This window comes from Rhineura floridana, chromosome 1, assembly GCF_030035675.1.
Source record: "Rhineura floridana isolate rRhiFlo1 chromosome 1, rRhiFlo1.hap2, whole genome shotgun sequence".
In the NCBI taxonomy this organism is placed as follows: Eukaryota; Metazoa; Chordata; class Lepidosauria; order Squamata; family Rhineuridae; genus Rhineura; species Rhineura floridana.
This window is the reverse complement of record NC_084480.1, coordinates 205,037,692-205,052,808: the sequence shown is the minus strand read 5'-3', so window position 1 is coordinate 205,052,808 and position 15,117 is coordinate 205,037,692. Positions and strand designations below refer to the sequence as shown.

The 15,117-nt window shown below is 43.3% G+C and overlaps 1 protein-coding gene across 2 annotated transcripts in view; it reads left to right on the top strand.

Moving 5' to 3' along the window:
* WRNIP1 (WRN helicase interacting protein 1) overlaps nucleotides 1–2,929 on the top strand; it is a 44,164-nt gene extending 41,235 nt beyond the window's left edge. The window contains exon 7 of one of the 2 annotated variants that reach the window (XR_009758507.1): nucleotides 2,195–2,283. Coding sequence is in view for 1 of the 2 variants with exons in the window: in XM_061590679.1 (XP_061446663.1) it covers nucleotides 2,195–2,470 (276 nt within the window). In the remaining variant the exon portion in view is untranslated. Of the gene's footprint in view, nucleotides 1–2,194 lie in introns of both variants that reach the window. The other variant, XM_061590679.1, reaches the window with a different exon arrangement.
* The last annotated feature ends 12,188 nt before the right edge of the window (nucleotides 2,930–15,117 follow it).

Sequence of the window (15,117 nt, the reverse complement as noted above, 5' to 3'; positions counted from 1 at the left end):
GGCCACTGTGGGAAACAGGATGCTGGACTTGCTGGGCTGATTCAACAGGCCTGTTCTTATGTTCTTATATTTTTATGTTTTTCTGTTTGTTAGAAATTATATAGAGGGCCTTGCAAAAGTAATCAGACCCCTCCCCAATGCTCTCATTTTACCGAATTACAAATGGTACATTGTAATTTCATTCTGTAGGATATTTTATTTTGAAACACTGAAACTCAAAATCAATTATTTTATGTTGGGAAATGTTTGTAAGAAACATAAAAAACTGAAACATGTTGCTTGCATAAGTATCCACCCCCACTCCCCACATTAATATTTGGTAGAGCCACCTTTCGCTGCAATAACAGCTTTAAGTCTTTTGGGGTAGGTGTGTACTAGCTTTGCACACAGTGTTGGAGGGATTTTGGCCCATTCTTGGCAGATTACAAAAGTAAAATGCAACTGTTACTCTTTAAACATTACTGCAGAATAGGTGCATGGTACAGCGGTGTCAGGTACGCATTTCTGATTTATAATGCCTTGCAAAAGTAATCGGACCCCTGACCAATGCTCTCATATTACTGAACTATACATGGTAAATTGTAATTTTGTTCTGTATGATATTTTATTTTGAAACACTGAACCTCAAAATCAATTATTGTAAGGTGACATTGGTTTTATGTTGGGAAATGTTTGTAAGAAACATAAAAAGCTGAAACATGTTGCTTGCATAAGTATTCAACCCCCACACATTAATATTTGGGAGAGCCACCTTTTGCTGCAATAACAGCTTTAAGTCTTTTGGGGTAGGTATGCACCAGCTTTCCACACAGTGTCAGAGGGATTTTGGCCTATTCTTCTTGGCAGAATCGCTCCAGGGTGTTCAGGTTGGTTGGATGTTGCTTGTAGACCGCAATTTTCAAAGAGCGCCACAGATTCTCAGTGGGATTGAGATCAGGACTTTAACTGCGCCACTGTAAGACATTCACCTTTTTGTTCTTGAGCCACTCCAGTGTTGCTTTGGCCTTGTGCTTGGGATTATTGTCCTGCTGAAAAGCGAATTTCCTCCCAAGCCTTAGTTTTTTAGTGGACTGAAGCAGGTTTTCTTGCAGTACTTCCCTGTATTTTGTTCCATCCATTCTTCCTTCAATTTTAACAGGATGCCCAGTCTCTGCTGATGAAAAGCACCCCCACAGCATGATGCTGCCACCACCATACTTCACACTGTAGGGATGGTGTGTCTTGAGGCATGGGCAGTGTTAGGTTTGCGCCACACATAGCTCTTTGAGCTCTATCTTGGTCTCATCTGACCAGAAAACCTTTTCCCACATTGCAGCTGGGGCACTCTCATGCTTTCTGGCAAACTCCAAACGTGCTTTCAGATGGTACTTTTTGAGTAACGGCTTCTTTCTTGCCACCCTTCCATACAGACCAGTGTTATGCAGAACTCTTGATATGGTTGGCTGGTGCACCATTACTCTACTCCCAGCCACTGAACTCTGTAGCTCCTTCCAAGTGATTGTTGGCCTCTGTGGCTTCTCTCACAAGTCTCCTTCTTGTTCAAGCGCTGAGTTTTGAGGGATGGCCTTTTCTTGGCAGTGCCTGGGTGGTGTGATGCAGCTTCCGCTTCCTGATTATTGATTCAACTGTGCTCACTGGGATATCCAAACAGTTGGATATTAGTTTGTATCCTTATCCTAATCTATGCATTTGTAATACATTATCTCTCACTTCTGTAGAATGCTCTTTGGTCTTCATGTTCCTTCAGAGGAAAACAGCCTGACCAATGATCCTTCAACAGTAGGGTTTTTACCCTGACAGTGTGACAGCAACTTTAATAGTTCACAGGTGGAGGCCAATGGTAAGGTCATTGTGTCCTCCATAGGGCAATTTCTTTCATCTGTGTAAACTGGAAGCTTCCACAGCACAGGGGTTTAATATTTATGCAACCATCAAGTTTCAGTTCTTTATGTTTCTTACAAACAGTTCCCAACATAAAACCAGGGTCACCTTACAACAATTGATTTTGAGGTTCAGTGTTTCAAAATAAAATATCATACAGAACGAAATGTACCATTTGTAATTCCGTAATATGAGAGCATTGGTCAGGGGTCTGATTACTTTTGCAAGGCACTGTAGGGCGGTCTCAATAGCAAACCCTCTGAAAGTACTTCAGATAATTTCAGTTTACTTTTTTCCCCTTTTTGTTATACAGGTCTTACTAGCACAGTGCGTAGTCTATTTTGCCAGAGCCCCAAAGTCTATAGAAGTATATGGCACTTACAGCAATGTCAAGGCATGTCTGAGAAACCACCAGGGACCACTTCCACCTGTTCCTTTACACTTGAGGAATGCCCCAACAAGACTCATGAAAGACATAGGCTATGGCAAAGGTTATAAATATAACCCAATATATAAGGAACCTGTAGAGCAGGAATACCTGCCTGAAGAACTGAAAGGGGTCAATTTTTTTACACAAAGAAGAATGTGATGATCCTACCTGTGATGTGACGACCTACTTTCTCCTACTACACACAATTTTAATTCTGCTATATTTTTTTATAATTTCAGTTCTTTGTATATGGACTGCATATAGAAAACTGTTAGCCACAATCTGGTCTATAGTTATACGAGCTTAAGATCAACTAAAATCATATCTGGGTAAGCCATTATTTTTAAAATAAAGTATTTAGAGCACAATCTCGCCTAGGTTAGGCACTTTTAATGGAACTTATTTAAACATATACTAAATGCTCCCAATTAAATCAGTGGGACTTTAAAGTGCCTAATTTTGGCTTGACTGTGCCCTTGATTTGATCAAAACTCTCAAAAAGGACTGTGTAAGAAGAGTACTGCATTTGCACCTTGAGATTAAAAAAAGAAATGTAACTGAAACTGATCACATTGTCAGATTATTTTTGATTTTATAAATAAAATTGATTTAAAAATTGTTAATGTGTGTTTTGTTGAAACTCAAATTGGTTACAATGGTGTGATTCCTTACACTATTTTATTTCTCCTTCTGCCCTGTACACATCCAGACTCTCAATGCATGGCATTCTGTTGCTAGCCAAAGTTCCACATGAGGTTGGCAAGCTTTCACTTTCCATAGTTGAGAGTGAAATGGTTGCTCAGGACCTCTGTGGACATTTGGCAGATAGTAATCTCTTATGCCTATTGCGTTTGATTGCTGCCACCATGTTCTGTCTGGGGACACAATCGTGTGACTCAAGAAGTTAAACATTTAGGCTCTTGTGAACCCATAACACTCATGTAGTGGAGACTGCTGTTCTCTCTCTGCATGATTTACTGCTCTGTCTTTGCCTCTTTCCAATCAGTGTCTGTCAGGGAGAGGGTGATAGGAAGAACTGTACAGTGTCTTTGCATTAGGTAGTGCATTCTTGTTGCAGCAGAATAAACCATATCCTCAGTGTAGGCTACCCATTGTGTCCCTGTAGGAATGGCTGAACTGAACTGACCTCTTTCCATTTATCATCCCTGCCTACTTTTAGATGTCTTCTGAAAACTGTGTTATTCAGACAGGCCTTTGCTTTGAGTGTTCTCTGAAATAACTTAATGAAATTTGGTTTCCATTGTGTGTGTGTCTCATTTTTGGCTGATTTAATACCGATTTCTTCTTTCATATTTTTTCTTTAAATAGCATTTTCCTTAGGGGCAGAAACTGGGTATAAATATTTTAATAAATAAATATTTCTCCACTTTTGAAAAAAAAGAGGCCCTTGTGGCCTGAATGTTGCTGGATGTTAAACTCTTGAAAATTATTTTTAAAAGATACACACTGATTATTTTCTGATTTTAAAAATGCTTTAGGGCACCCTTCACCAACCAGGGGCCCTCCAGATGTTTTGGATTACCAACTCCCATCAGCCCCAGTTGGCATGACTGAGCTGCTGGGAGTTTTAGTCCAAAACATCTGGAGGGCACCTAGCTGGCAAACTAGCTCCTTACAGTTTTCTTCTAAGCAGGCATGGGAGATGGGATAACTGGAGAGGCTGGCATCTGAGGAAGAGGAGGTTACATAAAAGCCACACTGGATGGACCCCTACCAAGAGGTGACAGCCATGATTCCTGAAGTATCTTCTCTGGCCAAATTATATGATTTCTTCCCACATCTGTTGCTGGGCTACTTTCTCCAGCCAGATCTATGGGAATGGTAACGTGTGTTCTCTGTCTGTGGGTAGAATATTGGGGCCGCATCACACACTGCAAGAAGTGGTAGAAAGCAGATTTCCAAGTAGACTACCATACCCGTTTTTCATATCCCTTCTTAGGAAGTGGGCCCAAAACTAAACAAATTAGCTCACTTCTTGTGTAGTTTTTGGCAACCGCAAAGAGTGTCACCACTGTGTTCCCACACATCTCCCACAGTGCTGATTGGTGTTCAGATTTACCTCCAGAAAACAAAAGTTAAAATTATATAAAAGGGGAAAATGTGGAGATAGTATCCATAACCTTGTGTATTTAATATATTTGGCAGCCTCTCAGCTTTCACTGAGAAACCAAAACATTATCTCCATTCTCCACCAAGAATCTAAGCTGCATCACCGCAGTGAAACTTTTTTCCTTCTGAAGCTTAACCTGGTATTTTATTATTTCTTTCATTTCTAGTGCAGCTGTTTGGCCACAAATGGTCCCCATAACAGCTTATAACCATTTATAAACAGAAATGTAACATGTAACATCATATAAACTTTAGTTGTTTTTATTTAGGCCAAACTTATATTCAGGAAGGAGAAGTAAATGCTTTGATAAGCACATCATTATAGTATGTAAAGAGCTGAGTTGTCTAAATTTCATGGATAGGCAACTCAGCCTGCTTGCGCTATTAAGTATGTGGAAAGTATCACATCCAGACTGAGCATGCTTCATGGCTTAACGCAGGTATGTTGCATTGTGCCATTAGTAACTTGACCTTGTGTCACCTCATTTTTAGCCTTTTTTAATTCCTCTAAGGAGACGCTTCAACTTTAGCTGGTCATGTTGTTTTTTTATCAATGTGAATAAAATTGGAGGTTATAAAGCAAGCCCAGATCATATCTGAGGTAAGCAAATTCTGTGCCAAATGGCAGCACATTCTCATTACTTAGGTCATCAAGAATTTTCATCATTTCATTCATTAATTGCATTTGTATACCGCCCCATAGCCGAATCTCTCTGGGGGGTTTACAAGAATTAAAAACAAATATACAAATTTAAAAACACATTTTTTAAAAGCAATTTAAAAACACATGCTAAAATGCCTGGGAGAAGAGTAAAGTCTTGACTTGGAGCCTAAAAGATAAGTGTTGGCACCAGGCGCACCTAGTCAAGAAAATCATTCCATAATTTTGGGGCCACCACTGAGAAGCCCCTCTCCCTTATTGCCAGCATCCCAGCTTCCCTTCGAGTAGGCACCCGGAGGAGGGCCTTTGATGTTGAGCGTAGTGTATGGGTGGGTTTGTGTCAGGAGAGGAGTTCCATCAGGTATTGTGGACCTAAGCCGTGTAAGGCTTTATAGGTTAAAACCAGCACTTTGAATCGAGCTCGGAAACGTACAGGCAGCCAGTACAAGCGGCCAAAATCGGTTTTATATGTTTGAACTGTCCGGTCCCTGTTACTAATCTGACTGCTGCATGTTGCACAAGCTGCAGTTTCCGAATCGTCTTCAAAGGCAGCCCCACGTAGAGTGCATTGCAGTAGTCTAACTTGGAGGTTACCAGAGCATGGACAACTGAAGCCAGGTTATCCCTGTCCAGATAGGGGCATAGCTGGGCCACCAACCGAAGTTAGTAGTAAGCACTCTGTGCCACCAAGGCTACCTGAGCCTCAAGTGACAGAGATGGTTCTAGGAGAACCCCCAAGCTATGAATCTGCTCCTTCAGGGGGAGTGCAACCCCATCCAGGACAGGTTGGACATCCACCGTCCAGTCAGAAGAACTACCCACTAGAAGCATCTCAGTCTTGTCTGGACTGAGCCTCAGTTTATTAGCCCTCATCCAGTCCATTGTCACAGCCAGGCACTGGTTCAGCACATTGACAGCCTCACCTGAAGAAGATGGAAAGGAGAAATAGAGCTGTGTGTCATCAGCATACAGATGGCAATGTACTCCAAAGCTCCGGATGACCACACCCAACAGTTTCATGTAGATGTTGAACAGCATGGGGGATAGAACTGACCCCTGTGGAACCCATAGTGGAGAGTCGAGGGTGCCGAGCAATGTTCCCCAAGCACCACCTTCTGGAGCCAACCTGCCAAGTAGGAGAGGAACCACCGCCATGCAGTCCCTCCCACTCTCAACTCAGCCAGTCTTCCCTGAAGGATACCATGGTCGATGGTATCAAAAGCCGCTGAGAGATCGAGAACCAACAGAGTCACACTCCCCCGTCTCTCTCCTGACAGAGGTCATCATACAGGGCGACCAAAGCTGTTTCCGTGCCAAAACCAGGTCTGAAACCTGACTGAAATGGATCCAGATAATCGGTCTCATCCAAGAGTGTCTGGTGCTGGCCTCCAACCACTGGTTCAAGGACCTTGCCCAGGAATGGAACATTTGCTACCGACCCTTACGGAAACCTCGGCCGCCATCTTGATTGATGGCAACCCTGCGTGCACAGTGCACGCAGCCGCAAAGAACAGCAGGGAAAGGTAGGTGAAGTGGGCGGGATGGTGGCGGGGGGATGGTGGCAGGCGGCAGGTAGCTCGTCTTGCGATCCGCAGCGCAGCTCGTACCACGGATCACGGAAGGGGAGCGGAGGGGCCCGGGACAGGCTGATGCCCAAGGGCCCCGGCATTCCTGGAGCCGGCCCTGAATTCAACCATGGTTTCAACAGGAACACCAGCCCTATCAGCCGGAAAACTCCCCAGAGCCCTTTGGAAATCATCCGGATCCATTAGTCTGGTGGCAGACCAACTTAATAGGTCCCCCACCCTTGCAGAGAGGAAAGGCCGCTGTAAGTCTAAACTTCAGTAAGCAGTGACCTGTTCATGCCAGAGGGACTGATGTAAGGCCCCCCACATTCAGATCACCATCTCCATGTCCAGTTGTAAAAACCAAGTCTAGAGTATGCCCTGCTACATGTGTTGGGCCAATGGCATATTGGGACAGTCCCATGGTTGTCATGGAAACCATGAACTCCTGAGCCACCCCAGATAAGATGGCCTCAGCATGGATGTTGACATCTCCCAGAACCAACAGTCTGGGGGATCTCAACAGTACACCCGAGACCACCTCCATCAGCTCAGCTAGGGAGTCTGTTGGGCAGCAGGGTGGGCAGTTCACCAACAGAATCCCCAGTCTGTCCCGCTGACCCAACACAAGGTGCAAACACTCCAGACCAGTACGGTGCTTGCAGAGGGGTGCTTGCAGAGGGAGATGGAGCTCCTATAGACCACAGCAACCCCTGATTGCTGAACCAGGAACCCTGGCAGGCATAGCTGGGAGAGACCGACTCCTCCCTGCTCACCCACCCAGGTCTCAGTTATACATGCTAGATCGGCTGCCTCATCCACAATTAAATTGTGAATGATGGGAGATCTTATTATGCACTGATCTGGCATTTAGGAGCAGCATCCGGAGGTCTGAGAGCTGGCTGATACGGCAACCAACAAACCTGCGGTTGTGGGGAGGACCGGAACAAGGCACAGTCATTAACTGCCTGGGCCGCATTCCCTTACCTGGCAAGTCCTCCTCACGCCATATTTCCCTCTACCCGTCACTACACTAATTGGGGCCCCCTCAAGTCTCCCCACTTGGTCTAGACTCCTGACGACATTGCTCTTAGCTTCTTCAACACTCTCAAACCCTTCACCACGTTAAGGTGTGCATCCTAGATGACCAGGTATTATATAGGGGAATTAAGTTTCTTCATTGTTGACCAAATTACTACGTAAATACTATTTCGGATACTACATATAAATAATGTGTGAAAGTGTTAGGGTGCAATTCAACTCACCTGTCTGCTGGGCTGGAGTGAGTTGGATGCTATGGATCACCGGCTATGCCAGCCTCTGCTGGCAGCAGCCCTCTATCACGGCAGAGGGGACTCCACCAGGAGCTGGCCAACAGGGACAGCTAGCCCAGCGGAGGGACGGATGTCAGAAGTCCTGAAAACAGTCCTGAAGTGTGGCGGGGGAGGTGCTGCTGGGAGGGGGACTTATGCGAGATCCATCTTGTGTTCAGAGCCCTCCCATGGGTCCTGATTCCTCTGTAAACTCTGCTGGCTATTTTTTTTAAAAAAATTCTATTCAGGCCTGCGGGGAATTGTTGCTCCCCAGGAGGCCTGTTTGCCGGGGCTTTCCCGCCGGCTCATGTGCACGGCTCCCAGAGCCTGTGTTCAGTTGGGCCAGTAGCTCCCAAGCGGGAGGAGCATCCTGTGGGGCTTTCCGTCAATTCCTCCTCCAGCCCCCCTTCCACCGGCTCCCCGGTAGCTGGATGGCTCTGTATGTCTCTGCTCCTTCCCCAACCACCATAGATCTACACAGCTATTGTGGCTTGCTACTTGGAATGTTATTGGGCCATGGAGAATTAGTGAGGGACATGATAGCACAGCATGGCGTAGCTTAAAGGCTTATAAATAGGCAGAATAAAGCAAAATATAATGTAGAAGGTAGCCTAAATTAGGCATTTTCCATTTGTTTTACTAAAGACCATTTTTGTAGATGCAGTGTATGTATTGCAGAACCAATCATTGAAATAAAAAATGTGACATTAAATAGGCATGAGTATTTAAAGAACATAGGAAGCTGCCTTATACCGAGTCAGACCATTGGTCTGTCTCAGTATTGTCTGCACCAACTGGCAGCAGCTCTCCAGGGTTTCAGGCAAGGTTCTCTCCAACCCAACCTGGAGATGCTGGGATTGAACTTGGTACTTTATGCATACAAGGCAGATGCCCTACCACTGAGTTACGGCCCTTCTCCAAACATTTATTTTAATGTTCAGCAATCACTATTAGCTATTCCAAGTCCTGGATCTAAGTTTTCCCCTATTCCTCTGAATCCGGCAAATGAGGGGGGTCTAATTTAGTAGCGTATTAGAAATTTCACTGTTCTGATATTGTCAAGTCAAACATAAATAGTATTTGGAGTAAAAAATAATAATCCTGAGTGAGAATGCTCTGTGCTCCACTGGGCTCTAAAATTTAGAGTGGGGGGAATTCCTTTCTCTAAGGCTGAATAACAGCCTCGTGATGAATGAACACCCACCCCAATGCACTTTATTTAAGGCTGCTGCACACACTTATTATACATGGGGGGCTGGATGCAATGTTGTTTTCCTTAGGAACTTGTGCAAGTATTTGAATGTTTTATTTTATTGTAAACCGTTTTGCAGTTTTATTACAATCAACTGGTATATAAAATTTGGTAAACAAAGGATGATGTAAAATACAGCTAGAGCATGCATTGTGTGAATCCAAAACACAGAAGAATGTGCCATTGTAAAGGACCACTTTATCTCAAAAACGTGATGTTCTCTCTCTAGCATAAGTCCTGTTGTGTGATCTTTTACTGTAGGTCCTCAAAGGATTAGTAGTCTCTAAAAGCAGAGTCTCTGTGAAAAGAGACTAGCTAGCAACAACCTCTCTGGTTTGAAATGTGCTGGAGGTGGAATCATGGCACACCATGATCAATAAAGATTGAATAGATACCTCCAAATTATTCCATATCCAGCTTTGGAGCAACATCCCTTTGAAAAGCCATCAGGCATGTATTGAGTAGCTTTACAATACAGTTTTCCGTAGTATGTTACAATGTAAAAACAACAACTAGCTAACAAGAGTCAGCAAAAGAACACGCGGGCATCCACTTTCAAATTAAATCAGGGTTTTACTCTTGCTTCTCTCTGTGTGCTTGACAGGAGCAGCTCTAAGGGGATCTGGTTCATAAATGTATTTTACTTTTTACTTTTCATGGAGAAGCAGATCTGCCAAGGAAAAGTATACTTTTTGTTGGGTTATGACGGATAAAAAACAGGAAGGGGTGGTCAGCACTGAAATCCTCTCCCATAGGCGTACTACACAGCACTTCCATAATAGCAGCAGTCGCTGCTGCTGCTTCTGTTCCCTCTTCATTCACTTCACATGACTTGTGAACAATTTTTGACATAGGGAGATCCTGGGCTCCTGACGTTCCAGACAAATCAGTCTTGCTGCTGTTGAAGACACTGTCAACCATTATCTCCAAAGAGGATAGAGAAACACATATAGGAAATCAGTTGGGGACTGCACATATAGAATCCCTTTATCTGGCATGTGACTGGAATGGGAATTGTCCTGTTTGGGATCCAGAAGTATACATTCTTGATAACATGTTGTATGCCCTGGCTGTGGGCTTCCAGGTTTTGGACATACCAAGGAGACGATAAGGCAGATTCAGGTTTGTTTACAGGGAGAGTTTTATTGAGTAACTTACAGCACACAGGCATACCCAATAAGTGGAACAGACTGCACAGTCCTGAAGAAACCGCTGTCAGTCTGAACACTCACACTGGGCAACAAGGGTGATTATATAGTATACATGTTTACCAGCACAGCAGTGATATTATATAAGTGATTAATTGCTACAAAGTATTAAGTCATTGCTTTCTCAGCATAGCCCTTAATTGATTATCTTATTAATAAGGCACTACATCAGAATGATAGAGCACAACAACACTTAATGCTGCTAACAAGCAAACCATCCTGGCAGCCTAAAACTAGCTTTCTGGCAGAGCATCAGACCACTCTTTGGAATGTAAGCTCATTAACACCCTCGATAAGACACCAGGTGCGCTATGAGCTTAGCTGTTTACATTGACGGTTCTTTGACCTATCTTCCAAGCTGCTAGGACAATGCTACATCACTATGAATGCTGAAGATGCTAAGATTCTGGAGGGAATCATACACAGGCCTCCATTCCTAAAGCCCCTATACATTTGCCCACCAGCCTATACACGTCAAACCATTCAAGGGGAAGAGCCTTTGTTGTAGAGCATGCAGAAAGCCCCAGCTTCAATCCCCAGCATCTCCAGGCAGGGCTGTGGAGGCCTCCTCTCTGAAGAGGAGATGCTGCCAGTCAGTGTAGACAATACTGAGCAGGATAGACCAATAGTCTTAGGAACCCAGGAAGCTGCCTTCTATCACAAAATCGCCCTACACAGATAGCAAGGTCTGCCTATTCCTTATTTCTGGTTAGCCTACCAGAAAATTTTGTTTCCCAGTAACCTGGTCTGAAGACATGGCCCTACACAGGTACCATAGATTGATGGGTTTTTAGATAGGCCTCTCCCTAGAATCACCATGGTGCAAGAAGCAGCACTTTTCTTGAGGACGGTGTAAAAGGCGGAACAGGGCCGGAACGGGCCCTTTATAAAAGAAATTGATGCCAAAAACACTGGGATGTGTTAGAGACACTTGAGAACAACATTTAGGAACAAAAGCCATTCCAATAGGATTTTTATTAACCCTTTAACAACCAAAATGCCCTCCGGAACAGAATGAAACAGCCCGGAATGGCGACTTCCCAGTGAGCCAGACCTCTGAAATTCACCAGTTCCACATGACTACATGGGATGCATGCAATAAGAAACAAAACTTCCACGCAAACCACGTTCCGATACCTGTTCCAGGCTATAATACGCTTTTATGTAAAACAGCCTGGAATGGCGACTTCCCAATCAGTCAGACCCACCAAATTCACCCGGCCAACATGACTCAATTGGATTCATACAAAAAGTCACAAAACGTCCACGCAAACCACGTTCCAATACCCGTTCCGGGCTATAATATGCTATTATGTAAAACAGCCCGGAACGGCGACTTCCCAATCAGACAGACTTACCAAATTCACCAGTCCCACATGACTACATGGGATTCATGCAATAAGACACAAAACGTCCATGCAAACCATGTTCCGATACCCGTTCCGGGCTATAATACGCTTTTACGTAAAACAGCCCAGAATGGCGACTTCTCAGCGAGCCAGACTTCCCAAATTCACCAGTCCCACATGACTACATGGGATTCACGCAATAAGACACAAAACTTCCATGAAAACCACGTTCTGATACCCGTTCTGGGCTATAATAGGCTTTTACGTAAAACAGCCTGGAACGGCGACTTCCCAATGAGCTAGACCTCCCAAATTCACCAGTCCCACGACTACATGGGATGCATGCAATAAGTCACAAAACTTCCACGCAAACCACATTTCAATACCTGTTCCGGGCTATAATACGCTTTTACATTGAACAGCCCAGAATGGCGAGTTCCCAATCAACCAGACCTACCAAAACTCACCAACCACACATGTTGCTGCCTCTCCTTTTGTTGGGAAATGGAAGATAACACAGGATGACCCAGGAACCTCTTGGGTGATCAGCAATACCCTTTCTTGCTGTTTGTAGGTCCACTAAGCAGCCCTATTGGTGCGGCTACCAGATTGCGAATGGCTGGTGAAGTGGGGAGAGAGAGAGATTGGAAGGGCATGTCGGCTGGCAGAAGGGGGAGAGAAACAGAGTTTGCCTTCTGTGAAATAGATGTGCTATCACAGGAAAAAAACTGGGTTCAAAGAAGTGCTCTTGTGTGCTTGGGCTCAGATTCCACCTCTGCCTTGTATTCAAGTTCTGGGCCAAACCTCACCAGTTTGCTTTCTGTGAAATGAGTTTCTGACACAACTACTTTCAAAATCAAGGTTATTAAAGACTGGAAACTGTGGGAGGGACTCCCACTCATTGGACAGAGCGGATGAGGTGGAGGCAGAAGAACTTTCCAGTCAAAAGGCTCTCAGGCAAGAAGGCTGGAGAACAGGACCTTGGACAGCCACTGCCAGTCTGAGGGCCAAACTAGATGAGATACAAATCATGCAATAAACAATTGCACGATGAGCTTTGCAACACTAAATTGAAGGTGCAGGGCAGCTGATCCCTAGTGGGGTCCAGACATGGGGGCTTTAGTCCCTGCACCTGCTATTTACATTGGGGAATAATAATAATAATAATAATAATAATAATAATTGTACCACCTCCTTTGCCGAAAATGCCACACCACTGTACCAGTGTATATCAACAAAATCACAAAACAAAGCAATCAGATGTCAGGGTTGAGGTCAGTCCCTCTGACATTATCTGGCCTACAAAGCGGTGGGGCAAGCATCCATTTCTACACCCAGAAAAGGTTTAGCACACCTGTTCTATGTATGGCTACGATGACACAAATAAATAAATATAACTATAAAGAGTAGTTCTGAAATACTGTAATGATTTTTCAGTCTGCTAAAGATATTTTAACATATAGCATCATTAGCTATATTCTTTGGAAAAATATGAATCCAGTAAAAAAGAAACACACATAGCAAGAACTAAAACAATGTATACAAATATGTGTAAATATGTATATATATTCTAAAACAACATTAGGATATAAATGTAACATAATATAAATAGCAGCAACTTAACCAATATTTTTGCAAACATTTTGCAAAATAAATAGAACAAAAATGTACTCTTTTGTGCAGGTAGGCGTGCAAGATCATTTCAAGTATAGAACTGTATTTATCAACACTGAAAATAATCATATAACATTAGACAAGATCATGTTATGGAGGAAACATTTTTGCCTGTGGCATGGATTCTTCATTTGTCACAACACTTTGGACATTTGAATATGCCACGAGGAGCTTGATTTATCTCAAGGCAGGACAGATGGTACCAGTCCTGACAGACTCCCTGGCAGAGAATCATTGTGTCCTCCTTGGGTTTCTTGCACAGATTACCCATTAAACACAATGACCAAGATGAATTATAATACTGTTGTACTGCTGAAGATAAGAATGCAATTGTAGACAATGATTCTTTAGGCACATTTCTTGAGACAGGAGTGTTGAAATTGTTCATGACTTTGATTTATTTGTTTCTTTGTTCTCTGCTGCTGTCTCTGAGTTGCACTTGGTTGTGGAAGTAATGCATTCTTGCTGAGCAGTTCCGTAGCAATCCTTCTAGTGACAGTTCTGGTTTAATTCGTTCTAACACCCAATTATTTGTCTTTTTCGCAGTCCTGGTATGCACAAAGCTCTCCTCCAGCACCACATTGCAAATGAGTAGATTTTTCTCTTTTCACTGTCCAACTTTCACATCCATACATAGAGATTGGGAATACCATGGCCTGAATGATCCTGACTTTGGTGTTCAGTGATACATCTTGTTGCATTTAGGGTTCTGACAGTGTTTCTATCTTCTTTTCCTTTCCCTTTCCTTCTCTCTTTAACCATTTTAAGAGTTTCTTCAGTCATCCATTGAGATCTTTCTCTCTTTTTAACAAGAGGTATTGTCTTTTTGCATTATTCCCTGATAATGTCCCTGACTTCAGTCCATAGTTCTTCTGGTTCTCTGTCAACTAAGTTTAAAGACTCAAACCTGTTCCTTATTTGATCATTATATTCTTCTGGGATGTTATTTAAATTGTATTTTGGCATTATGAGTGCTTTGTTGTTCTTCTTTAGCTTTACTCTGATTTTCGATACGATCAGTTCATGATCTGTACCGCAGTCTGCTCCTGGTCTTGTTTTTGCAGAAAGTATGGAACTTCTCCATCTTCTGTTTCCAATTATATAATCAATTTGATTCCTATATTGACCATCTGGTGATGTCCACGTGTACAGTCGTCTTCTTGGTTGCTCAAAAGATGTGTTCACAAGAAACAAATCATTGGATTCGCAGAATTCAATAAGTCTTTCTCCTGCTTCATTTCTGTCACCTAAGCCCCATTTCCCCACAATTCCTACTTCTTCTCTGTTCCCTACTTTTGCATTCCAGTCCCCCATGATTATCATCATATCTTGTTTTGGTGTGTGATCAATTTCCTCCTGTACTTCTGCGTAAAATCTCTCCAATTCTTCTTCTTCTGCGTTTGATGTTGGAGCATAGACTTGGATGATGGTTATGTTAATAGGCTTCCCATTTAATCTCATTGATATAACTCGCTCAGACCTTGCGTTGTAGCTCTTAATTGCTTTTGCTACATCACTTCTCACTATTAAAGCAACTCCGTTTCTTCTTGATTTCTCATTTCCTGCATAAAATATTTTGTAGTTGCCCGATTGAAAATGTCCCATTCCAGTCCATTTTAATTCACTCGCACCAAGTATTGTAATGTTGATACGC